The sequence below is a fragment of the Mus caroli genome, chromosome 4 (genome assembly GCF_900094665.2).
Source record: "Mus caroli chromosome 4, CAROLI_EIJ_v1.1, whole genome shotgun sequence".
NCBI lineage: Eukaryota > Metazoa > Chordata > Mammalia > Rodentia > Muridae > Mus > Mus caroli.
Window position 1 is genome coordinate 88,932,944 of NC_034573.1, and position 26,525 is coordinate 88,959,468.

A 26,525-nucleotide genomic window follows, 5' to 3' on the forward strand; every position below is an offset into this window, starting at 1 on the left:
TGTGTGTGTATGTGTGTGACTTTTATTCAGGAATCCTGAATATTGGGATAGGTAGTGAGGAGTGTCACAGCCGCTGTTGGCTGGGGTCAATTTGAGTAGTGGTTATTGGGTTCAACCACACCTGTTATTCATTATTTTCTCTCATAGTGACCACCATTATAAAGGACATGTAAGCTACTTAGCCCAAGACACAGATTAATGATACCCATTCAAGAGTCATACCCTGTTTTCTTACTCCAGATCCACAAGATGGGCAGGTCTTACAACTTCATTTCACTGTTTCCACTTTGAAATTATGATCATTGTTTCAGTTTCAGCTAACATTTATGTTGCAGAAGTCTGTGACCAGTCTGATTTTTATTCATTTACATTTAATTTTCCCTTCCATTTTGTTTTTCATAAGGTCTTGTCGAATTTTGTTGTCTCTATAATACAAATTCCCATTGCAATATACAAACACATGGGGACATTTTTTCACAATTTGACCTAACTCATAATGAGTTCTTTCAATTTGTTTCCATGGGACTACAAAGTTTCTTTAGTTGGTGCTTTCACTTCAGTATGGCTTGTGCGGGTCACCTAAAAGTTTATGGAATTGACTTTCACTCTACAGCATGGCAATGTTGAGCTAGTCAAATTTATGAGAGTCGAAGCTTAAAGGAAAGTTAGTAGGCATCAAGACTATTACCCTTGGAAGAGATTAATACAGTTCTCAAAGTTTCCTGGTAAATCCCTTGACAATTAGTTGTTATAAAAATAGCAACACTACTCTTCCAACTCAGTGGCTTTTTTCTGTTTGTCCTATCATGCAATCTCTCCTTCTCGAACACATTTCTGTCATAATGACTTCTATGATGTTGTGACATAGACTGTGAGACCCTCACCAAAGACCATGCTGCTCAGGCCACCCGATTTTGGATTTTTCAGTCTCTAATGCATTCAGCTACATACAGGTAAAAAATTACAGCACAGAAATTCAGAGTGTTTTGTTCTATCATCAGAAAGTGAGCTATCATAATCAGGACTTTGGTTTTAGTTTAGTGTAGTTTAATTTTGTTTTCTTTTCCTTATTTTGTTCCTAATGTCCCACAAGTCACTTTAGGTTGAACCTCTGTTCTAGTTACATATCTAATATTCTATGTCTTTTTTTCTAAAGCTACTTTAGGGTCACTTCTGCAGAAGATCCCCAAGTTTAACATTGCATATTATATTTTTCATATTAGAACATAATTATATGTTCCTTTTTAAAATTGATTCATAGTGACTTTTCTAATATTTTTTTATTACATATTTTCCTCAATTACATTTCCAATGCTATCCCAAAAGTCCCCCATACCCTCCCCCCGACTTCCCTACCCACCCATTCCCACTTTTTGGCCCTGGCATTCCCCTGTACTGGGGTATATAAAGTTTGTGTGTCCAATTGGCCTCTCTTTCCAGTGATGGCCGACTAGGCCATCTTTTGATACATATGTAGCTAGAGTAAGAGCTCCGGGGTACTGGTTAGTTCATAATGTTGTTGCACCTACAGGGTTGCAGATCTCTTTAGCTCCTTGGATACTTTCTCTAGCTCCTCCATTGGGGGCCCTGTGATTCATCCAATAGCTGACTGTGAGCATCCACTTATGTGTTTGCTAGGCCCCGGCCTAGTCTCACAAGAGACAGCTATATCAGGGTCCTTTCAGCAAATGCTTGCTAGTGTATGCAATGATGTCATTGTTTGGAGGCTAATTCTCCTTGAGAGGTGTGCTTTCTTTGAAATTACCCCTACTTCCTCATGTTCTCCATGATTCTATCAAATAGTCTTTAATTCTTTTTAAAAATTATTTTATTTATCTACATTTCAAATGCTGTCCCCCTTCCTGGTGCCCCCTCCACGAGCCTCCCACCCCACTCCACTTTACCTCTAAGAGGGTGTTCCCCTACCCACCTACCCACTCCTACCTCACCCCTTCACTCCTAGCATCTCCCTTCTCTGGGGTCTCAGCTACATTTTTATCATTAGTTTGTCTTACTATGCTTATTACTTTCTGATTCATATCAACAGAATTCATGGTTTTTGCATCTTTGAAAAAACACAATAATTTCTTAAACTTTTCTAGTTTTTAGAGCAGAAATGTTTTTTAAATACTATGGAGGGTTGCACTTCCTTTCCCCATTCAATTCCTTCTGCATTTTTTTTTATTTTAGCATTTTAAATTATCATTTAGGTAAGTGAATAATATTCTTTTAAAGTTGACTTTATATGTTGAATTTTTCATGTATGTGCATCATAAAATGAGAGTTTGTCCACATGTAGTATAACCAAACAGATATAGTCTCCTGATTTTCATGGTTCTGTTCACTGCTTCCTTAGGCCTACAGACAAGGGACAGATGACAATTTCTGTGTATCCTTGGCACTTGAGACTCTTCTTTCTGAGCGGTATATGTGATACCATCACCATACCTTTGGATACAAGATACTTCATATTGGTATCACACATCATAGTCCATACTTTCCTTAGTATATCCAACAACCAACTGTCCCTGTGCTAACTGACACAACTTAGCTTTAGGGGATGACACTGCCAGATACAAACACTAGGCTCAGGCTTTCCACTTTCCACCTTGCTTAGCCCAACTCTCCTTTTTTTATTTCAGAGCTGCATTCACTCAGCCTTACTGATGAATTTATTTATTAGGTGCTTATAGGTTTTGGTCTCCCCATGCTGCCTCAGTTTCCTCACCTGAAAAATAGAATAGTAACTACCTTTAATTACTAGCTGTCACAGGAATTAAAAGAGTTAATATTTAATAGCACTTGAAATGTTGCTTGGAATTGTTTAAGTTCTATAAATGTTCTCTATAAATAGTAACAATGTTATTAGCATTCTCATCATTTTTAGAATGTGGAATGGAAAGCTGGGTAGGCTATCTAACACTGAGCCAAAAGACAGACGACAGCACATCTCTAATAGTTCTTTACTTAACCCCTTTTCTAATCCCTTTTAACAGCAAATGCCAAATAAGACACCTCATGTTTCCTTTGTCTCCTAAACTGTTGCCTTTGTCCCCAGGATTGGCAAAAACAGTCCTTTCCAACCTAACTCCATTTTCTATAATGGGCCAGATGTGTATGGTAAGTCCTACTTGTGGCTATGTCAATTGCTCTACTCTATTCAGGAAGCCTCCATAGCAGCTTTATTATTTATCTCCTCCCCCAACACAATTTGGCGTGTGCACGTGTGTTCTAAACTGGTTTGAAGCATTTAATTTTGCCAATATAATTTTAGAGTATTAGATTGCCTCCTGTTCTTTCTCTGTCCTCCTTAATTACCATTTATTACAAAGTCACAGAGAATTCACATTAAATGTGAATTCTGACTTCCATTTCCCTGGCCAAAAACAGGGATAATAATTTCCACCCAATACAACCTGAGCTCATTTTACATAAGGGTGATTCAGAGTGGAGATTAGAAATCATAATCAAGTCTTCCTCACAATCGCCTTATCCTGGCAGTCATTCACTAATGTCTCTGCTAATTGTTAGGAAAATGGAAAAATAAAAAAGAAATCTCAGAGTTTAAAAAATGTATTAAAAGAAAAAAACAATTTTGTTGCAGGGTTGGCAAAATTACCCCTCTTGTCAGCTCTTGGAACATGCTAGTTTAAGAAGGGAACACAACTCATTTTATTTGGCTAGATGGGGCTAATCCCACATCACCACAATCCCTCCTGATGTTTTATTGATTCTAAAGGACATTTAATCAGGAGGCAGCTCAGCACTAGAATCCTGCTAATTAGCAGACAGCCACATTCCAAATGGCTTTCCAATTGAACACAGATTAATGGACAATATGTACTAAGATAATGATTCAAGCATTCAGCTCCTAAAATGTGTGTCTAAATTGCATCTTTAATCTCTTAAGGATATAGGTTTGCATACAAAGCCTATAATGGAATGGGTTTAATTCATAGAAGAAGCTTTAGCCAATGACTGTTTAGAAATGAAATAGGTTTATCTCTTATAAACACATTTTTCTGTGATTCTCATAGTGTTGATGTCCTAGAATATTCTAAGGACAAAGATAGCAATTTCCATTCATATTCTAGATCCCTGCAATATTGGTTGTGAGTTAGTTGTTAATCAGTGGATTCTTAACTATGTCCTACATATAATGTGATCTTTGATGCATAATTTTTCTTCATTTGGACCAGAGCCTCTTTGGGAATCCCCCAGTTGTTTTCTATTTTGCTCCCAACTCATCTTTCTATATTTATAGCTTAACAATCCCTAAGGAAATGCTCATTTCCAAAAGTGGGCTGTAGAAATCCATGTACTAGTTAGTCTCTTAGTCTCACTTATCACCGCTCTTCACATAACCTTCACCGACTACTTTACTTTCTCTTGTTGCCCTTGGAACCTTGATACATGCCATATATTTCAACACTAATTTTCATCTTGACAAAAATATACCTGTATGAGCAAGGGGCTTTGTTTTAATCATAGCTGTACTCCAAATGTCTGGGGCGATGGCACGTTGTTGGCTTTTGGCATAGGTTTGATAAATAAAAAAAATCAACAATCTCAACAAAAATGCACTGTGTACTTACTTTGTAAGTTAGAAGCTGTGATCATTCCTTTTGAGGAAAACAGCTATGCTTCTTGTTGTAGGGGGATCATTGTATAGACATCAATTAAGAAACCACACAAACAAAGCCAATATTCTAAATAGTGCTAGAAATAAAATGATTAGGTGCTATGTAAGTGCTTAATACAATAACCTGATTTTATTGAGATGTTTTGGAAAGGCATCTTTCAGTTTGACCATGAGCTGAGGACTGGAAATATTTTGAGATAATTTCTCTCCTAACTCAGGTCATGTATACAAATAGTAATCATTATAAATTCTATTGCTTTCGATATATGGGATACAGAACTGAGCTAAATAAAGGATCTGCTTGTCCTATGGTACTGTACTTTATTGTTCATTACAATATGGCAAGAAACATAGCATGCTAAATAAATGTTATTTTATTTATTAAAAATTGAGGTGACTTGGGGGACATTACACTCAGTGTAGAATATTTATTTATATGGAACATTTTAAAAAGAAGTTGGAAGTTTTATAGAGCAAGAAAAGGGAAAGCAGGAAAAGGGGGAAAATGGAGAATTAGAATTCTGGATAAAGTAATTAAAATAGCCCACACTGATTGGGTGAGCTCGAAGAAGGTTTTCTATCTTTTTCTTTCCAGTGCTATGAGCAGTTTCCTAAATTTATCCATCAGCCAGTACCTGTAAGAAGCCTTGAAGGTAACTCTTTAATTTCCAGAGTGTGTGTGTGGGGATTTATGTCCGGTAATTTTGGCAGGGTGCATTATATCCTCCTTGTTCTTCCTAACCTCTAACTCTATCTTATTTGCTCATGAGATTCTGGCCTGTTAGATTTCCACTTTCTTATGTGTCAAGGTAAGTCAATCTTATTGCTTTCCTTTCTTAATAATCATTGTTTGATGATGATGTTTGATCCTCAACCTCTACAACACTATTTCATCTGTTTGGTCCTATTATTTAGCTGTTTATGTGGACATATCAGTAGTGATAGTTCCTAAGGGCTTAGAGAAATTTCATGTTTTCTGTTTCAATGACTTTTGAGAATTTTTTGTATTCATTATTTAAGAAATTATATCTATTTATTGTGTGGAACTGTGTGTGCCTTTATGTGGAGGTCAGATGATAACTTGTGAGAGCTGGCTCTCTCATTCTACCATGTTGGATCCAGGGGCTGAATTTAGGTCATCAGATTTGGCAGTAAAGGCATTTACCAACTGAGTCATTTTACCAGCCCCCTTTGGTTTTAATAAACAGTAATTCTTTAACCCAGGGGTCAAGTGATTGAAATTGATTGGTTCCCACATGAAAATTCTTCTCTAAAGGCAGATTTCTGAACTTGGCATCCTATGACAATGAGCATAAAAAGTTGTTATAGTTTCACAAATAGCATAGCATAGTAGCCAAAATTTCTAACATTTGACACTGTTTTTTTTTCTCATGGTTTTGATTAATTCTGACTTGTAGATGGAATACCTTCTTGCTATGTCTTTGTAGGGCAGAGAACAGAAGAACGCGTCATTGTCTTATTTTCTTGGGAAGTTACTATTTCTCTGAGGAAGGTCAAACTTCATTGAAATTTAGGGACCCCTTAATGCCTCAGCTCCTAGAATCAACATATTGACTTAAGACTTCATCATATTTTCATTTTGGTGGGGCACAAACATCAAAAATCAACTTACCTTATTTCACCTCGGTAACCCAGTTCTTGGTGGTGGAGCAATGTTTCCAGCAGGGTCATGGTTACATACAGTCCATGCTTGCTACATATAGATATGATCTAGAAATAAGACAGAATTTGAAGGTTGGGTGAAATGGAATTGGTGTTTCAATTTTTTCCCATTATTATAGGCTACATGGTTTTAAGAAAGAATTACTGCTCAGGAGTATATTGTGTAAGACTTCCAGCTCAGTGCTTATAGGTAACAGATGTATTAAGTTGAGAGACAAGTGTAGTTTGTTATTCAGAAGCCACTAGACTGTCTATTACTTACTTTTTTTGCCAACCCATGCATAGTTAAGGCTGAGGATGGATCCATCTTCCCTTCTTACTGTTGCTAAATTGTAAAACATTTTGTATCATTTACTTTGACTTGTAAAAAACAAGTGTGTTACATTCGTGGTTAGTGGTACATTTTTGTTTTGTTGATATAAGAAATTACCCTGACAAGAGTAATTTAAGGGATAATGCATTTAAACTTACTCAAAGTTAAAGGTTCAGCTCATCAAATAATAGTGGCACCAGGCTAGGGAGAGCATGCAGCAGCTGGTCATATTGCCTCCATAGTCAACAAGCAAAGATCAAGAAAGGCATGGTAGTGCTTAGCTTGTTTTCTCTATTTTCTAGTCTTGAGTCCCCAGACCAGGACAGTTATCACCTCCAGTTAGGGAGGATCTTTCCTCATCAATTTACATAGCCAAAATAATCCTCACAGACCTGGCAGGAAGCCCACCTCCCAGACTGTCAGTTCTATTAAACTCACACTTAACGATACCCACTACAATCACTATCTTGACTTTCTTAGGTTAGCTAATTACCAGGGAGAGTAAAAGACTCAGTTGAATGTGAGCAAACAAATTAGAGAAATGTCTTTATAAGTGCCTTCGGACTTCACTACTCCTCTGAACTATCATCCTGGGATACAGCTCCGGGAAACCAGGGACAGCCTCCAAAGTTCCAGAATTCAAGGGAATTATTCAAACTAGTTATTCTTGAGCGTTCTTACCATGCTTTGCTTATTCATTCCACAAGAAACAGTAACAGACTCTTAACCACACTTCCCATTTTGTTCTGAACTTGGGAAGCCTTATAGGGTATAATATCTTCTTTCCAATAGCAGTTGTCTAGGGGTCTGTTAGTATTATCATAGCTAAACAGTAACAGAATCTACCTTTTAAAACAGCAACAGGGTTTAGCTAAGTGTAACACGTCCTTAGCTTAGGCAAAGTCTTGTGTTCATCCTCAGCACATAGTAAAGCAAGAAAGCAGGCAAAAAGTCCATGATTCCTTGTCTTTATGAGGTTTTTAAACAAGCCTCTTACTCTCTAGGTGTAAAGAAATTAAGTCAGAGAGACTTGTAGAAGCAAAATAAAATATTCTTCTAAAACATAAAAAAGAACAGAGTTAACCAAAAGCATAAAGAGTTAAGGAGAATGGTGGGCAGAGGAAAAGAAGATATGAATAATAGGTGAAAAAAAGGGGTCCAGAGCTGTTTAGAACCATGAGTATTATGGTGTTAACCGTTTGGCAGTAATTTTATGCCTTTTCCTGGGAGGGGAGCGATCTCACTGCTTTCTGACCTTTCTTATGGCTGGGATAGTACTTTATTCATTTATTTTCTTACCACTTTTGTTTAGCAGTCTTGGAAAATAAAGGATCAAAGTAAAGAATGGATGAACACAGAATATGTGTAGGGGCGGGGGTAGCAAAAAAGCAAGGAGATATGGAAATTGATTGCACATTCTGCCATCCTTATTTAATAAAAACTAATTCACTTCATGATTAGCACGTACTGATATGTTTTTGAACACCTATACTGAAATTCTTTTCTAAAAATAGATCACTCTGTCAATATCCAGTTTTGCTGAAGGCTAAAATGAATAGCAGATTAGAAAGAGTACATCATGGTGCCTAGACACAGACTGATTGATGGCTGCTAAAAACTGACTGACAGTCATAAGGAGCATTAGAAATATCTACCAGAAAAGTTTATTATGACAAAGTTACTCTGGATTACCATTAAAATCCTCCAAAGCATAAATATCCACATTAATGATCCTTAGTAAGAAATGTTTAATTTTCTTCTTTAAATTATGAAATGTTTTCAATAAGGAGTAAATAAACTTTAAAAATCAATAAACTATAACTTAGCAATAATATAGTTTCCTCCTGTATTGTGTTTTACACTACCGTTTGACTCAACCATCATCACCAGTTAAAGAAAACTCTATGGATTTCCACTTACCAGATTTAGTCCTTTTTAAATGAGACCTTTGTGCAGCATGGATGGCCATGTCCTTCTCTTCCAAACTTTCTTTCATTGCTTTCTTGAACACTCCAACCTCTCCTTTGATAATTTTTAATCTCTTTCATTGGCTTCTCTTGTCTAAATTCTCCACAATGAATGCCTTCTACTACCTGGTTACTACCTCACTCTCCTCTGTTCTGTAGTGGATCCACCTTGCATTTACAGTCCTGTCAAATCATCCTTATACTGAAGATGTGCAAGACAACAGGATGGATGAGTCCATAGATGAAGATGACTTATACTAAATGTTTCTATAATTTTTGTGATTCATCAAATCCCAGTTGATCTGAGTGACAAGATCTGTAGGTTATTTTTGATATTTATTTTTCTTAGAAGCCACAGGTGCCCTGCAAACACTTTGAAGCTCTTTGGGTGTTCTCATGTTCACTATATCCTTATTTTTGTTTTCATGCCAGGGAGCTATAGAGAGCTGTCATAGACTACCAATAAAATTCATGACTTTCTCTTTCACAATTTAAGAATGTTAAGATTTATAGGTCCAAAATATCAATGCTTCTAGTTCTAGCCTTTAAAATCTGCTCTCAACCTTGGATCCAGGAGCAAGGAAGTTGTGGTGTGGTTATACCCTTTGCTTCCTGTTTCAAATATCCCTTGGGCCTTAATTTGCTTCACATTTTGAGGAAGCAGAATTCTATTTAACATGCCTCCCTGAACTGTATTATACTTTGAGTGAGTTCCAGCTGTCTTAAGAGATGCCAGATGGCCCATGAAAGTCATACCAGCTCTAAGGAAAATACACCCTATTTCCTTGGATCTGAACCACAAAGTTAAGCTTTCAAGGGCAGCTGTAGACAAGAACATTTAAGGGTTCCACTATAGCCAGTGTTTAATGTTGTATCATGTGACCTCAAGACTGAGATCTCAAAAAACTGGTGTGTGTGTGTGTGTGTGTGTGTGTGTGTTTGTTAAGGTATATTTAAGGCCTTGTGTACCGGACTATACACAAATAACTTCATATACTTGATCTCATAATAGTCAAAGGAGGTGACTATTTGGTACCCAGGTTTTCCAGATAAAAATCTGAGACCAAAAGAGATTAAGTGAATATATTTTAATTTTCAAGCTATTTATGTTGTAGTTTTTGCATAACATCTGAAAACACAAGGCTTCACCAGTGGCATTAAATGGTTTATAATCAAACAAAGACCTACTGCTTCTTAATCTATTCTTTATGAACACAGGAAAGGCAAGTCATAACTTGCCTGCAGTATTCTCGTTTTACTGAAACATGTTTGCATGTACAGTACACATGTACACAGATACATGCACACAAAGACATTAGCATAAGCCTAGCTTTTCATGTTGGCTACAAACATGTAGCACCAGAGTAAGGCCGCTTTTGTTTGAACCTATTTATCTGGTACTGCATATTTGCTTTCTTACTAAATAAAATTTAAAATTAAAAATTAAAAAGCTAATCTGACTTCCTAAGTTTTAGACCCTGAATGCCCAGAATAAAGGTATGCTGTGATGTCTCTGATAGGACCTTTCTCCTATAATTCCCAACCTTCCCTAATCCTCTAATTTCTATTTTTTTTTTTTTGGATATTGTTCTCAGTAAAATCTTCTGGATATCCTCTCCTAAGTGCATTCCATCTGGTGTCAATTTCCAACCTTTTCTACTTTGAAATAACTCTGCTTTTTCTACTTGTGGCCCAGGAATCAGTTCATTTGTCCTCTTCAAAATTCAGAATGTATTTCACTTAGGAAAAGGCAGTACCGATGCCTACCTACCTACCTACATTTCATGATTTTGTGTAAGGAGTTAATTTTGTTGTTGTTCTAGGAGATCATGTCAGTGAAGCATTTAGTCCAGTGCTCAGCACCTAGTCATATTTAAGCAGTGTGAGGCTGTGGTATTATCAATGCAGTTATAGTAATAACAGCAATCACCATTCCACCTCTGTCCTGTGTAGCTTTGAGACATCAGTTTATTTGGCTACAGAAGATTCATGAATTAATATTGTTCTGGGTCCTCTTCCATGAAACACATCTGCACTGGTAATTACTATCTCAAATCAGCATGCTAAGCTCTATCTGCAATAAATTACATCAGCCCTAAAATATGGTGTTCCAAAGGCTTGAGATGCCACATGCTGACCCCAAGTAGAAGCTCAGAGAGGATGTGAGAAATGAATTTGGCCTTGAAAAAGTACTTCTTTGCATTGTAAAATATTATTTGGATATTATTATATTTTCTATTATTAACATTAAACATAACCCAAATGTAAGTAATTGCTAAACCGTTTCTGCATGTTTCAAAAATCTTTTCTCTATTTTGTTTTCTCTTCTCAATTATACACACACACACACACACACACACACACACACGGGGGGGGAGAGAGAGAGAGAGAGAGAGAAAGAGAGAGAGAGAGAGAGAGTTGTTAGGGAGAACATAGAACATAGCTGTGCCTTATTGTTAATATAGACTCAATATTTGAAAGTAAGTAGCCTGTTGACTCTTGTCAAATCTGACATATAATTTTGGTTACCTTGGGCAGGGGCAGGCAGCCAGAGAATGAGTGATCTTCTTTTCGAAAGCTCAGGTTGAGGCAGTCTATGCTGAATTTGCCTTGGCATGGTCTTAGTGCCATCTTCAAAATCTCTAGCAGGCTCTTGTTCTCTTCAGACAGTAAGCTGGAATCTTGAGGTGGAATGCTGATTAGACAATCAAATAAACACTATGAAAAGAACAACCTGCTAAAACGTTCTGCAGGCTTTTATGTTGTGTTTCTCAGTTCAGCTATGTACCGAAGCTATCCATCCACCTTAATTTTAGTAATCTGGGTGATAGCTGCATGTGCAACAAAGCTCATAGATTTGCACTCCTCTTTTCCATTATAGTGATATCTATAATTTCTTCTCAGGAGGCACAAACCTACTGGGTTATTTCACAGACATAAAAACCTAATCACTCTTCCATCATTTTTTTTTTCTTGAGAGGAAAATAGCAACAAGTTGTAAAAGAAGTCTTGGCTTACTTAGTCTTGCTGTTTTTAAATTCAGTTGATTACTAATAGGAAATTAAATTCCCAAATCATTCATTGCCACAAACAAAGCCCAACAGATGCTCCCATGTAGTGTGAGTGGATTTATATGGGGATTGATTTGCCTGTGTTGGGCAGGGATATTACATATTCTCTAACCTTTCTTTTTATGTCAGGAGGACTGAGTGATTTGGAAATAGTGTTTACTTAGAGTCTTACATGCAAATATGTAAGTAATGAGACAGTCGTGTTTGACTTTTTCTTCTTTAAATAACAGATGAATGAAAATGGGGTACTAAAATATTATTCTGATTTGTTTCATGAACCTGTTACCTCCAAATTCAAGTGTTCCCCTGATCCATTTGAATCATACCCTTTTCTGTGAAGTTCAAACTGGCTTACATTTTATGAAGGGAAGTTTTACTTCCTCAGAAAGAAGCTATAACATCTATATACTGGACAGTATGTGAGTGTAAATGGCAGGATTTCTGGAGAGTCTGTTATAAGAGTGTACTTCAACTTGCTCACTTTAGGAGATGAGATATGCAGCCTTCAAGTCACAGAACTGCCCCAAACAGAAGATGATAAAGAGAGCTTCCTCCTGAGCTGCAGGCTCAGTCCTGTGTTTCTACAACACAGTCTGGTCTGAAGAAAGCAATTGTCTTCTACAATGCACTAAAAATGATCTCTTTATGTGCTTCTGTTAAACAGATTCTTAGGTGTCCCTGCAACTCCCATCATGGGACATCCTTAGATAACTATAGATGTTATTTAATTCAATAGATTTTTATTGAGCTCCTCAAACCAGCCAGTTACTATTATAGGACTAAATGAGATACTAATTTGGCTAGGACAGACACCATTACTAACCTTAAATGCTAAATAAATAATTCCAAATGTAATGCCTGTCAGGAAGGAAGAGAGTTCAGGACCATGAGACAAGGAAATGAAATAAGGTATAGGGGCCAGAAGAGGCCTCACATTTAGTATTTATGAGGTCTAGATGGTTGAAAAATTCCCAGGGCCACAATTTCATAATCTTTAGTAAATAAAGGTTGGCTGCTGCATATTAAACTATTCTATCATTCATAAATTTATTAATAAGACTAAGAACCCAAAGGTTAAACTCTGATTTTTATGGTACATTTGGCAACTCTGATGGGACTAGCCAAAATTTCTAGAAATAGAATCAACTCTACTGTTTGATACAGGGACATTTATGTTTAAAGAAAGAGAGAGACAGAGAGAGACAGAGCGAAATGAGAGAGATGGGGTAAGGGAAAGGAAGGCAAAGAGGGGGAAAAAGGTGGGGACACTATACACACAAGCCTAGTGTTTGTAAACAAGTACTGCTAGTGAAAGTCTCTACTGCCCTAAAAGCTCTAGAAGTCTAGTGTGTTTGAGTATTTGTTTACCAAACTCAAACTCAGGAGTCTCAGATTATGAGAATGCAGCCCTCATGTAAGGAGTTATAGAAGAAGTTACAGTCTCTCTCTCTCTCTCTCTCTCTCTCTCTCTCTCTCTCTCTCTCTCTCTCTCTCCTTTCTATTATGTAAGGACAAGGAAGGAAGTGACATCTGAAAACTCAAACCCAAGCATGCTGATACTTTCATCTTAAACTTTGAACCTCCAACACTAGCCACCAACAGCACATCAGTTCACCACAGTGGTATGACCTAGCCATATAGTATGCAGGAACCATATGACTATAAAGGGGAATAGAATACCTTTGTTTATGGTAGCTTGGACTTGGAGTTTTCCTTGAGTTACTATATTCAGCTGTTCCATTTTGCTGTAAATTATCTTTAGTTGCTTCTTTCAAAAAGCAGAGTATCTCTCCATAATTCACCTGAAAGTTAAATATAAAATAGAACAGCTTCATTTAATTTATATCAAAGGGAAAGAGGCCCACTGGAGTCAAATGTACTTGGAAAATGTTTATTATTGATAATTTTCAAAAAATCCTCTTTAAAAAAATGCAGGCCCGTAATTATTGGTAGTTTTAGCTAAATGATCTTATCTGGATAAATGGCAAAATAGTACACAATGGAATACTATTCAGCTATTAAGAAGGAGAACATCATGAGTTTTACAGGCAAATTGATGGAACTAGAAAATATCTTCCTGAGGGAAGTAATCCAGACCCAAAATGACATGCATGGTATGTACTCACTAATAAGTAGATACTAGCCAAAAAAGTAGAGAATACCCAGGATACATTCCACAGAACTCAAGAAGTTTAACAAGCTGAGGGGCCCAAGTGAGGATGGGAGGGAGACAAAAGCAATCACAAGAGGCAGAGGGAGGGAGGGACTTGGGTGGGAGAGAAGAGGGGGAAGGAAAATGGGATCATGATCAGGTATTGGGGGAGGGGAATAGGAGAGAATCTTTGAGGGCCAGCAAAATAAATGGAAATATGCAACCTCAGGGAGTAGGAGGTCAGGGGATCCCTCCAGAATGTATCAGAGACCTGGTAGGCGAGAGTCTCTCAGGACTCAAAAAGAGGGATCTTAGATGAAATGCCCAACAGTGGGGGAGAAGGAATTTGTAGAGTTCACCACCTGTAGAAAGATAGGGCATCAAGTGAAGAGATGGAGTTGACATCCCATAGTTAGAAACTCTGACCCAGAATTGTTCCTGTCTAAAAGAACTGCAAGGACAAAAATGGAGAAAAGACTGAGAGAAAGAAGGTTCAATGAGCAGCCCAACTTGGGATATGTCTCAAGGGGAGGCTCTAAGGCCTGATACTATTACTAGTGTGCTTATAGACAGGAGCCTAGCATGACTGTCCTCTGAGAAGCCCAACAGACAGCTGACTGAGACAGATATAGATACTTACACCAAACCATTGGACTGAATTATGGGCTCCCTGTGGTTAAATTAGGGAAAGGGTGTAAGAAGCTGAGGATGAGGAGGGCTACCCTATAGGAAGACCAGCAGTCTCAACTAACATGGACCCAATCCGGCAGCATAAGTGAGCTGGTCCAAGGCTCCTGATATATATAGACAGAGTAATCCTGCTCTGGCCTCAGCGGGAAAAGATGTGCTTAACTCTCCAGAAACTTGAGGCCCCAGGGAGTGGGGAGATCTGGTGGAGCAGGGGTTGTGGGGGCATCCTCTTGGAAACATAGAAGGAGGAGAAGGAGGAGGAGGACGAGGAGGAAGAATGGGATGAGGAAATGTGGGAAGGCAGACTTGGAGGTGAGTAACGACTAGACTGTAAAAAAATAAAAGTAATAAAAATATAAAAATATTACCCTTTTCTAGCAATGTGGTGATTAATTGGTTATTCAGTGCAAAGTGTATAAAGTTAAAATTAATCATATACACACAAGCAACAAAAACCGGTTCAGCATTTGTACTTATGAATTTTATATATATGTAGTAATGATCATCATCAAAGCAAAACAGGTTCTCCATTTGAGTAGGAGGTGAAGGTCAGGGATTTGAAGTAGGGAAAAGAAGGGGGTTATAATATAATTTATTTTAAGATTAATTAGATATACTATTTATTAATAAGATATTATATTGTATTTATTCAAGAATAAATAAGGGTCTGGAGAGATGACTCGGTGGTTAACAGTACTTATTGCTCTTGCAGAAGACTCAAGTTTGGTTCTCAGCATCCTTATGTTAGTTTACAACCACCTGGAACTCTAGTTCTGTGGCATCTCTGCTTTCTTCTAGCCTTCATGGGCATGAGGCATGGCATACATGCATATATACATGAAGGCAAAACACTCATACACACAAGATAAATAAATCTAAAAATAAATAATTACATAGGCATAATTATCTCATTAGTATACAAACTTGCTTTAATCTTTTATAAATATTAAAATTCTATGTACACCAAAGAGTTATTGTTGTCTGTTCTTTGTGATCCATCACCACTAACTGTTTGATTTGTTTACCTCTTTCATATATATATATATATATGATGTGCTATGAACAGAAAAGAAGAGAATTATTTTGGGTTAAGGATTAAACATCCTGTATAAAGGCCTTGGAAGTCTACAGTTTACCTATCCAGTATCACCTGCAAAAGGATTCTTGAGCAGCTGTTTCATCAGGATGGGCCCTGTAGCTTAGACAGCATTAGTGCCTACAAATATAATGTGAATTTAAAAACTTAGCAGCTAGCAGGGATTAGGAATGTTGCCCAATTAGTAAAGTGCCTGCTCAACCATAGTTCTTGCGTTTGATTCCCCACATGAAATAGAACAAGATAGCACATGCCTAGTTTCATGGCCCTTGAAAGGGAGAGGCAGAAGAATTAGAAACTTGAGGTCATCTTCAGCTACATAGGTGCCTTCAGATGCCAAAATATCAATAAATGACAGTTTTTTAACCATTGAGAATATGGGGTTGCTAATGGGGGAAGACATTTTCTCTAGCCTCTCCCCCCTACACCTCAGAAATTGTTATTACATATAATATGTGCTTATAAGTTTAAATGAACTCATACTCTAGAGAAGAGAATTTATTAGATTAGGTGAAAAAAAGCCAAGATTGTTTTCCAGTGTAGTAAGAGATTGAAGGATGCTCACTGATTTCCATTGCTAAAATAGAGGCCATCCAGTAGCTCTGGATAAAAACCTCCAGAGAACCAGGGGGACAGCTTTGGAAAGAAGTTAGGCAGAATTTCATATAAGGTAGGTCTTGGGCTATAAAATTTTATTGAAGTTTCATGCAGTTTGTGTCATGTATTGGCCACATACTGCTAAATAATTATCATGAAGATAGAGCAAGTTTAATTATGAAAGCTTAGAAGAGAGAGCATTTATTTGAGCATCTACTGAGAGCTAGATACAACATCAATAATTTTCATTTGTGATGCTGGTTTTGACTTGGTTTCCTAGATGAGGTCATTGAGGTACCAGGGACATTGAGAACAATCAGTCATATAGGCTGTATACAAAGCCACTCTGGCTTTTCCATAAGTGAACTCATGTCTTAGCTCCGTGTCTCCCATTAATCCCTTGGTTTCTGCAACCAATTTCCTTGATAACCTGGGCCTCAGTTTCCAAAATGGTAGCAAAAAAAATTAAAATGTAAAGACACCTCTGACTTCTAAGAAAATGTCGCAACAAGTTTATCTTAGTTAAGCTCTCCACTCTTACCTTGAGGCTCAGAGACTATGCCTGCTCACCACGGGACTCAAAAAGACCCACTGATTTGAATCAGTATCAGGCTTCACATGTTTAGAACAGGTAGTGAAAGTTGAGACAAGAAAGTTCTTTAAAGAGAAATTGAGCATATCTGAGAGCCCTAACCTTATTTTCTCTTCTAATTTTTTCTCATGAAAACTTTTCCATTCATGAATATGCATAAGCTTAGAGGTCCACAGGAAAGGCCTTGGTCAAGGGAGAAATTAACTTCTTTAATTGTATTACCCTGATGGATTAAAGGAAGAGACATAAAAAAGAACCCACATTTAAAATCACATAATAGCCATACCATTTCCGGAGAACACCTTCTAGAAAATCTTTGGCAGAGGAGCTTGACTGTTAGCAATGGCAGAGGGACTTTATGCCTTAGGAAGAGGCGGCTCAGCTGTGACTGATGGAGAAAGCCTGAGGAGATGGGATCCAGAGTCTTCAGCTCTTTCTGAAGTTTGTCCAACAAATTGGAGCTCAATGGGCGTGAGTTGAGTTCTCTTCTGACTAATGTGGTTAGAAAAGAATCTTCTCTTGTCGTTACACTTAGCCTTTGGACAATTTCCTAACCCAACAAGGAATAGAAATGTGAGAAGAGCTCTGAGCGAAGACATGTAAAAGCAAAAACTACTGGCACAGGTGTCAATGCTGGGCCTGACCTAGGGCAGGACAAGATGGTGCCACCTGAGGAAAAGTATTCATTCCGAATAGTCTGATTAGTTTATGGGACCTTGGATCTCTTCCTTAGGAGGGAAGGAGACAACTCTCCTTAGAGGACATTTATGTTCTTTAATGCCCATCAACTGTCTCTCACAATCAATGAAACTTCATTTCATCTTGAACAAGCATCTAGAATAATAAATCTTATGGGCTTGTCAGATTATGGAGTTTGGTGCTGAGAGTGTAACAAAAGATAAAGACTGAATTGAGATTAGGCGAACTGGAATGCTAGGGGCCCTTCTAGGAAATTTGGAGTAAAGAAAGTTGAGATCTGTAGGCTTGCCTGAAAAGTCCCCAAGGAAGATTCCTGTGAATCTGCAGAATAAAAGGAGTATGACATCTGTCAGTCCATCCTCTGATATTCTAACCAGTATTTCATATGAAAATACAGTCAGTGACTAGTGTTCACCATACACACATCTATAGAAAACAAGGCAATAATTCAGCATACACACCTCTGCTTGGCCAGAGCTGTCCTTTGCTGTATGTTCCAAGCACCAGCCTACAGACTTTCTTCTGGGGAGACTATGCATATAGGATAGTGATTGGTCTCCTGTTGGTACAGAGCTGCAGTGGACATTTGCCTCATAGGAAGTCTTAAAGAAAGAAAGACAAATGAAAGCAAAGAGCAGAATGATAGAAGGGAAAATAAAACAAACAAGGAGAATATGAGTGAGCCAAGTGGCCTTTTTCAGGGAAATTTGGGCCATGATGCCATGGAGTAACTGAATTTCCAGTGAAGAACACTTACTCCACACCATTTCAGCATTAGACAATTAACACATGTGGAACAAAATGGGAACAATTAGATACTGTTTCATCTGTGCAAGGAAGGTGTTTTGACAGATGCACATAGGAAAATAGGTAGAACATAAGGTGTTTGTAGACAAATGTGGAATCTTACCAAAAATGGGAGTCACTGTACGATGTTTTTATTAACAAGTTCAGTAAAGGGTGGTAAAGGCAATTATGAGCTTGGGCAAGAAGAAAATAAATTTAAAGTTTTACTCTACAAAAGTGCTATTAAAGTTTATAACAAAATAAGAGAGGAGTTAGGGTCAAGGTTAAAATCTAATCTCATTTCCATAGAATATGGTGAAGTATTGGTATTTGAAACTTTTTCTGTATTTTATGATGGTTCATTATGCTAGTCTGCAGGGCCTTGATGGCTGCGAAAAATTGATTCTGGCAACTGTAGATGATATGCTTCTAAAACATGTTCCACAAACTAATGAGATACTTCCTTTACGTAAATTTCATATTTTAAATTCTTGACTAGCTAGTACCAGGATTCACATGCCCAGAAACAATCCTTCTGTCCCAATTTGCAGGGGAAATCTTCAATGTAACCAGTGCTAAGCTGTTTGTACTGTCTTTCCCCAATGATTTCAAGAAGCTTCACAAAATTTGTGCCTTTTGCTTCCATTCCATTTCAGGCTTTTGGGTGAAGTTGGTATTTTTGCACATGCTCTGAATGGGACAACATATTTTTTCTCTTGAAAAAAAAAAAACCAAAAACAAAAACACAACCATTCTTTCCAAGATGTTCACATTCATCACTTTACAGTTTGGTTTCATATCCAATTTCAGTGAAATCTTGAGTAAAAATCCAGATCTGTGATTAGTATTAGTCTCAGTAAAGATACTATCAAAAGGACTGTGGTAACTTATTCTCTTCAGTCAAATGATAGCTGTGGCAAATAACTATCAGTATGATAACAACATATTTGTAGTCATGAAATATTTTAAGGAAAAATTAAGAGGCTCTCCAGTGTCGGCAAGAATATCAGTTATAGAATGTGTATATAAAGAAGATTTGGTTATGTTACATACTCTGAACAAGGCACCATATGGGGATATATAAAAATCAATTTTCCTCCTACGGTAACCCTGTAGTTTTAGCTCCATCTCATAGATGGAAAGCAGAGTTTTGCAGAAAACAAACACAAATACACACACACATGCACATGTATGTATGGATGTATGGATATATGGTTGGGTGTATGGGTATATGGATGTATGGATGGATAGGGTTTCCATAACTCTCTGCCAGGCATTCTAAGAGGCCCTAGGAAGAACAGAAATGAATCTTCCATTGCTCTCATAATTTGCAAACAGTGAGAGATACAACAATAAACCATGACAGTAGGACAAGATAGGGTACAAAAAGTCCTACTAGAGCAGTGCATAGATTCACCTAACATGGAAGAATCATGCCAGGTCGTTAGGCAATGTCACCTATGTCTAGGCTTGAAAAAGATGTTAGATTTTGATTGGCTAACAACATGGTAGGGACGGGAAGGGAAGAAAGATGACAGGAAAAGGAAAGTGAATAGAAAATATGCCAATGGAGGAGAGAGCATCACACTCGCGGAGAGAGAGAGAGAGAGAGAGAGAGAGAGAGAGAGAGAGAGAGAGAGAGAGAGAGGAATCTAGTCTTTGGGAAAGGACTTGCTATAGTCTGTGCTCTATCTGAAAATAATATAAAATCCTGCTTTTGGATGCAGTACTTTAGTCAATGCTAGTTTTGTAATATGGTTTGTAAGAATTGTTAAAAATAAAGCATAATAATTCTATGCACAGTTATTATTTTCCAGGCAATATTAGAAATGTTGGGAGCCAAATAAATCTTACATATTAAAAATATGGGTCTAATTTCATTCTTCTGCATCCGGATGTTCAAGTTTCCCAGCACCATTTATCGAGGATGCACCTCTTCTCCAGTGTGTGTGTGTGGTTTTTTTTTGGCATCTATGTCAAGTATAAAGTAGCCATAGTTACATGCACTTATGCTTGAGTCTTCTATTTTGTTAATTTACCTACCTGTCTGTTATTTGTGTGTCTGTGTGTGTGTATGTGTGTGTGTATAGATACACAAATGCATAGTATTTAAGGATACACATCAATTCTTTATAAATACTATTTCATAAGTATATAATATGCCATAAGAAAAATATATATTACAATAAGAAAAAACACAATAAAGACAAAAATAAGAGAAATAATGCCTGAAACAAATTTACCATTTAGAGACAGCCTAGCCAAATCCACCTGGGATCAACAAAGACTGACCAAGTTCACACCTGTAGATATGAGTACACATGGTAATTGCTATAAACAATCAAGTTCTAGATATTATGTGACAAGATTTATTATAATAGCAGCCAGTACAAAGAGGGGCGTTTATAAAACAGAAAATCCACTGGTATAAAGATTAAAATATGTCCTATAAAACAGATTAGAACTCTAATAGATTAAAAACAGAAGAAAGAAACAAACAAACAAAAGACACAGAGAAAAGGACTAAAGTAAGGGACTCAGTGACTGGCTGAACATGAGAGTTATGGAGTGAGAGGAAGAAAGCCTACCTTGGTTTTTTACTGGTGGAATTAGAAGAGTGGAATTGAGACCAGGCTTGATGAGGTCACTTGAAGATGAGCAAAAGCAAAGACTCTACTTTGAACATGTGGAATTGAGCTGAAAATATACATCCAAAGTGGGAAAGCCCCTTGTATCTGTCTATTCATCTCTGTATTGGAGGCAAAATTCATGGGGTTCTAATGCATAGCTAGATGCTATCTATGCAAAAAGTCTTTGAAGAACACTGTTACCAATTGGCTGTGATAGCTATTAAAGTGAAATCACTCACACTTTTATTTTCATGCTGCCAGATGCTATAAGCACACTTTAATTTATATTTTAAAATTGTGTCACTATCTTTGATGTTAGTCACACATTCTTTTAAAAAATTATCAAAGAAATCAGCACTAATGTTTCTGAGAAACTACATATAGATATAGATATAGATATAGAGATACAAATATAGATATAAATATATAGATATATAGATATAGATATGTATATCATATCACATTTTCAAAGGTTTATCCAGGGGAAGAAAAAGAATATGAATAAATAGCTCATTCCTCATCTTAGGAGACCTTAGACAATTCCTTTAAAGCTTGTCCAGCTCATTTTCAGATGTATTACTATTCTCAAAGATATAAAATGTTGTGTTCTTATAACCTGTTAAGCCTTACCCCCCTATTAAAGATATCCCTTGAATACCATCTACTATTTGATGCTTGCTTGCCCCACTTCATGATGTCTCAGCCTTTATCAGTAACTTCTCTTTTGGAGCAAATTAATCTGTCCAGATTGTGGGCCACATCCCAGGCTTATTTTTATCTGTGTGTGAGTGATAAAGATCTAGAAGTCATTTTGATTGGTGTGTTTCTATAACTACAGCAGGATTCCATTTACCACTTAGTCAAGGTGGTAATGAGGGTTTCTGCACCAGGCAACTGTGGCTGCCATCTGGCAAGCCAGCATTACATGCCTGCCTGGCAGACAGAACCAATTAGTCAGTCCCCACACCTCCCAGGAGGCCTTCCTGTATTTGGTAGCTGGTGTCCCACACTGAGCCTCTCAAAAGCCCATGATGAATTCTAGGTGGGGAGAAGAAAGTCATTTCCCTTTGGTGTGACAGAGCCAGCAAAGACTCCACATCAGGGAAATACATGAACTGAACTTCTGACACAGCAACTTTTTTATGGTAGTCATGGTAATTGCAATATTCATATCACCAGTGAGGAGCTGACTATAGGTGGATGAATGTATGAATATTATGGAGTTAGCTTATGGGCTACAAGGGCCTTGATTTTTACCAAAACAAAGGAGCAGACTCAATCTGAAAACAGCAGTGCCTAGAATCTGAGCTAGAATAATCAGGTTGATACTTCTCAGCACTATGATACTGGCAAGGCAACTGTCCTTGACTCTGCTTCCTTATCCATGAACTAAAGATATAATTGTTCCTAAGTGTACCTTGCATCACTAGGCGATTTGTGGTAAAAATTAGTTAGCACATGTAAAAGTATTAGACTAGTACTCCACACATAGCAAATGATAACTGTTAGCTTTAAATGTGAGTGAAGAATTGCTAAACTTAGTGTAGGAAGAATGTTTTTCATGCTGATGGAAGAACCCTTAACATGAAATGAATTGAAGAGGGGAGAAAAAAATCATACATAATTACTCTCACTCTGTATCAACATATAGAGGGTAGAATGCCACTGTTTTTCTATTTTATGTTTTTGTTTTTAATTATTTATATTATGCTGTTTTCTAGCAATTGTGTAATATTTTATGATTAGGGAAATCAATTAAAATTTAAAGAAAACGGAAGGCTTACTGTGTAGCTCAATTAGCACAGTGCTTATCTAGCACGCACAAGCCCTGGGTTCCATCCTCACCACCACATAAACCAGGCATGATGGCACATGCCTGCAATCCTAGTATTCAAGAGGAAAAGAAAAGATTATAAGAGGCTGGAGGTAGTTCTCAACTACACAGAGTTTGAAGCTTGGGGTATATTGGATCTTGGGTAGAAGAAGAGAAGAAGGAAGAACAGGAGGGATTGAGGAGGAAAAGTAAAAGAAGGACAAGGAGGAGGAAGAGGAGAAGGGCCAGGAGGGTATGGAGCAGGAGGAAGGAGGAGGAGCAAGAGGAGGAAGAAGAGGCAGAAAACAGCAGGGGAAACAGTGGTAAAATCGGGTCAGGAATCCTATGAACACCCTTATGTGTCACTTTAACTTGGAATCTCAAGTTGTCATCTATCACAGTAGAGAACAACACTGGCATGTGCATCTGGTAATACAACACATAAAATGAAAATAGTATGTATATGAAGTACCTGGTCATAACAAAGAGGATTTTTTTTAACTGTGTTATTTTTACTAAAGTCATTCTTGAGAGTGACAAAATAGAGGAGATACATCAATGCTAGCATAAAAATTAGAGGGAAACTCAGAGACTTGTAGGTGTTCATACTATTTTAATCTTGCTAGTTTATTCTTTCCTGCCCTAAAGAGACCATACTTCAAGAATTCACCATGAGAAAGCCAATAGAAAATACTAAATGGAGGCCAGAAGGCCTGAGTTTTAGCCTTAGTTGTCCCACTATTTTACTGGTCATGTTACTTTCATAAAAGGACTTCAGTATTCAGTTAGAACACTCAGAATGCATTCTGAAATATTCTGGTGGGCTGTCAAGTATTCCACATACACAGTCTTTGGTCTGGTTCTTAGGCACAGAAGGTTAGAATCCATAGCCATTCACTTCCTCCTATGGAAAAAAAAATCTAGCTGGCATCTTGATGAGTTTTTAAAGGGCTATTAAAATTATAAGCTAAAAATATTTCTCTTTGAGTTTTATGCAGACTTTAATCAGTATTCTACTAAAATATCTGGCTGTCACTTAATGCTTGGCAGCATTGCAAAACGCCCACTCTATGTATCCATTTAATTGAAATTTCAGTAATTTTTGGAAATGGCACTTTGTTATCAATGAATCATTAGTTTGGTCTTGATTTGGACCCAGTTTTCAATTGGTGCTATACTTGCCTTTTAATTTTAAATTACTAACCATTTAAATTTATCCTTCTCAAGATAGTTTTTATGGCTTGTTCAGATGGTTACTAGTAGAGTCTTGGGATATGTATTTCCAACAAAACAGTTTGGGGCCCACAGTTTTCTGATATTTAAACAGAGGTGCATGAGATTTTGAAAATTAATAGTCTTTTCTTCTTGTAATGTGAAAGCAGACAGACATTCCTTCTGCAACAGACTGAGACCTCACATGGTGTTCTGGTTAGATTCTTGTCAACTAGGCAAAAGATAGGATCATTTGAGAAGAGGAAACTTCAATTTGGAAGATGCCCTCCTCAGACTGGCTTTTAGTCAAGTCTGTGAGGCATTTTGTTGATTAATTAGTGATTAAAAACACCCTGCTCATTTGGAATGGTGCTACCTTGGTCAGGTGGTCCTGAGTTATATAAGAGACCAGGCTGGGCAAGCCACAAAGAGCAAATCAATAAGCACCATCCCTCAATTGTCATTGCTCCAGTTCAGGACTCAAGGTTCTTGCCTTTCTATACTATGATTTACCTTCATGATGGACTATAAGCTGTCTGATAAAATAAGCCCCTTCTCCCTCCCTAAGTGGCTTTTGATCATGGCATTTATCACATAACATAACACAAACCTCAGACCTTTGGCTAGTGATGCTCATTACTGTATCCATTGCTGAGTATCAGTGAGTTTGCCACAGTTATGTTGACCAACTCAATTTGTTGTAGACAAATTGTTGTAGACACAGAATCCCCTCAAAATTTATTTTCAAGTTGAAAAAGAAGCATTTATAATTTCTAGTCTATGAAAAAGTAATTATTTCTGTTTGTATATGTATGCAAGAAATTATGTTTTCCTCTGTACCTTTCTAATGAGTTACCAAGAAAAGCTTGGCTATTTCTTGTTACTCACCCTGCCATCCAGGAATCTGTTACTGAGTACTCTGGTTAAGAACTTTTGATTGCTTTCGGGTTTCAGGCTGCTTCTTGGGTGCTTGCTTTCTTCCTTCTCAGCTGGGTTAGCAGTTATTTGTTGCTCAGAAGAGTCAGTGGGTCCTGGCAGGTCTCTGCTCACCTGTCTTGAATGATCATTCCTGGGTTTCTGGAGTGAGGTTTGAGGTTCTGTCTTCAACTTCTCATTCTGCTTACTGTGAAGAGAGTTTGCACCTTGTCAGTCATAAGGAACACGCATCATCATACACAACGCTGGCATGAGGAGCAGAAGGTGTGAGTCGGGAAGCGTGAACAGCAGTAACAGCCCTGTGAGAAGTAGTGGTAAACATGGCTGTCTGTCTAAGCATCATGTACCCGAGAGCACCATGCCACTGTCTTCTCAGACTATTTTTTTCTATTCCCCTATTCCCGCTTCCTAATAATCTGATTATCTGCTCTAGACCACTCACTACAAGAAGTGAACACAGTCAAAATTGAACACTAACCATGAGTACATTGCTCATTTATAACTCAAATGAGCTTTTGTACCTAGAAATAGACAAAAGTCAGTCTTTTGCCAGTCACAGGCCTATTCTGTCTTTCCTCAGTTGTTTGACTCCAAGACTTTTTCTCTAAATGTTATGTCAAATGCTCCAGTATTTGTTGATCTGATACAAATTAAGCTATTAGCAGTTCTTTGAATTTATGTGTAGTTTTATGGTCATCGTGTTTTTTTTTTTTTTTTTTTTGTAACAGCATCATGTAATTAAAAAAAGTTTAGATAGAACTCAATAGAACTCAGATTAACATCTGTGTAAACGAAAGGAGATGCTTCCTAAAAAGTGAGTAGAAAGACATTTCTGGGAAGTCAGGGGAGAACCCAGGAGTATTCACTTAGCAGCAAAACTAAAGATGTTCTAGAAAGAAGCCCAGACAACAGTCTCAAATGCCAGTGTGTTCTTCAATGGGTCTATGGTTTAGCCATATGAGCACTGTTAGATCCTGAGCAAGGGTTCAGACAGCTGGTTCCAATGAACTAGTGAAAGTAACACTAGAATAAAACGAAGGAAGGCAAGACAGAGATGAGGAGCCAGAGAGAGGAGGTGGGAAGAACAGAGTGAAGAAGTGGAGCTGCCTGAGTTGAGGGGTGTGGCAAATAACCTGGGTTTTCAGACAGCTCTCTCCTACTGTTGTGTTTAGAGATGGCCAGGATTTCCATACATTGCAACGCTGATGTGGAGAAAATGGTACTAAAGAAGCACAGTGGACCAGATACAATAAGAGATTTGATCAGAGAGGCCCAGTGCAGGAAAAATGCAATCAGGGACACATGCACTCCCATTTATGTGTTTGGTGACAACAGGTTAATAACTTCTAATCTCTTAATTTTTCCTCTGTTAATAAGACAGTTACTTGATTGGTCTCATTGGGAAAGTATGCAATGGAAAGTCTGAATTAAGGAGAAATTATTTGAATTATGTGCTATGAAGAGTGAGAGACCTGGTGTCTAAATGGAAAATGAGGACAGTTTGCTAGCATGTTAAGATGGAGAACACAGACTTTTGTGACTCCAGTTTGGGACCAGGATGCTCTCCTCTGAGAACACTCAGTATTCCTCATGGAGATGCAGAGAAAGGAGACAGTAATGTTCACCTGGAGCTATCCCTTTGCCAG

At 37.6% G+C, this 26,525-nt stretch overlaps 1 protein-coding gene across 1 annotated transcript in view; it reads right to left on the bottom strand.

The window, feature by feature from the left end:
* C4H1orf87 (chromosome 4 C1orf87 homolog) overlaps window positions 1-26,525 on the bottom strand; it is a 59,359-nt gene that overhangs the window by 18,251 nt on the left and 14,583 nt on the right. Inside the window, exons 3-8 of the mRNA XM_021161116.2 lie at window positions 24,832-25,066; window positions 17,964-18,104; window positions 17,090-17,353; window positions 13,357-13,478; window positions 11,135-11,300; window positions 6,276-6,373 (exon numbers count right to left, since the gene is read on the bottom strand). Coding sequence (XP_021016775.1) covers window positions 6,276-6,373; window positions 11,135-11,300; window positions 13,357-13,478; window positions 17,090-17,353; window positions 17,964-18,104; window positions 24,832-25,066 — 1,026 coding nt within the window. The remainder of the gene's footprint in view (window positions 1-6,275; window positions 6,374-11,134; window positions 11,301-13,356; window positions 13,479-17,089; window positions 17,354-17,963; window positions 18,105-24,831; window positions 25,067-26,525) is intronic.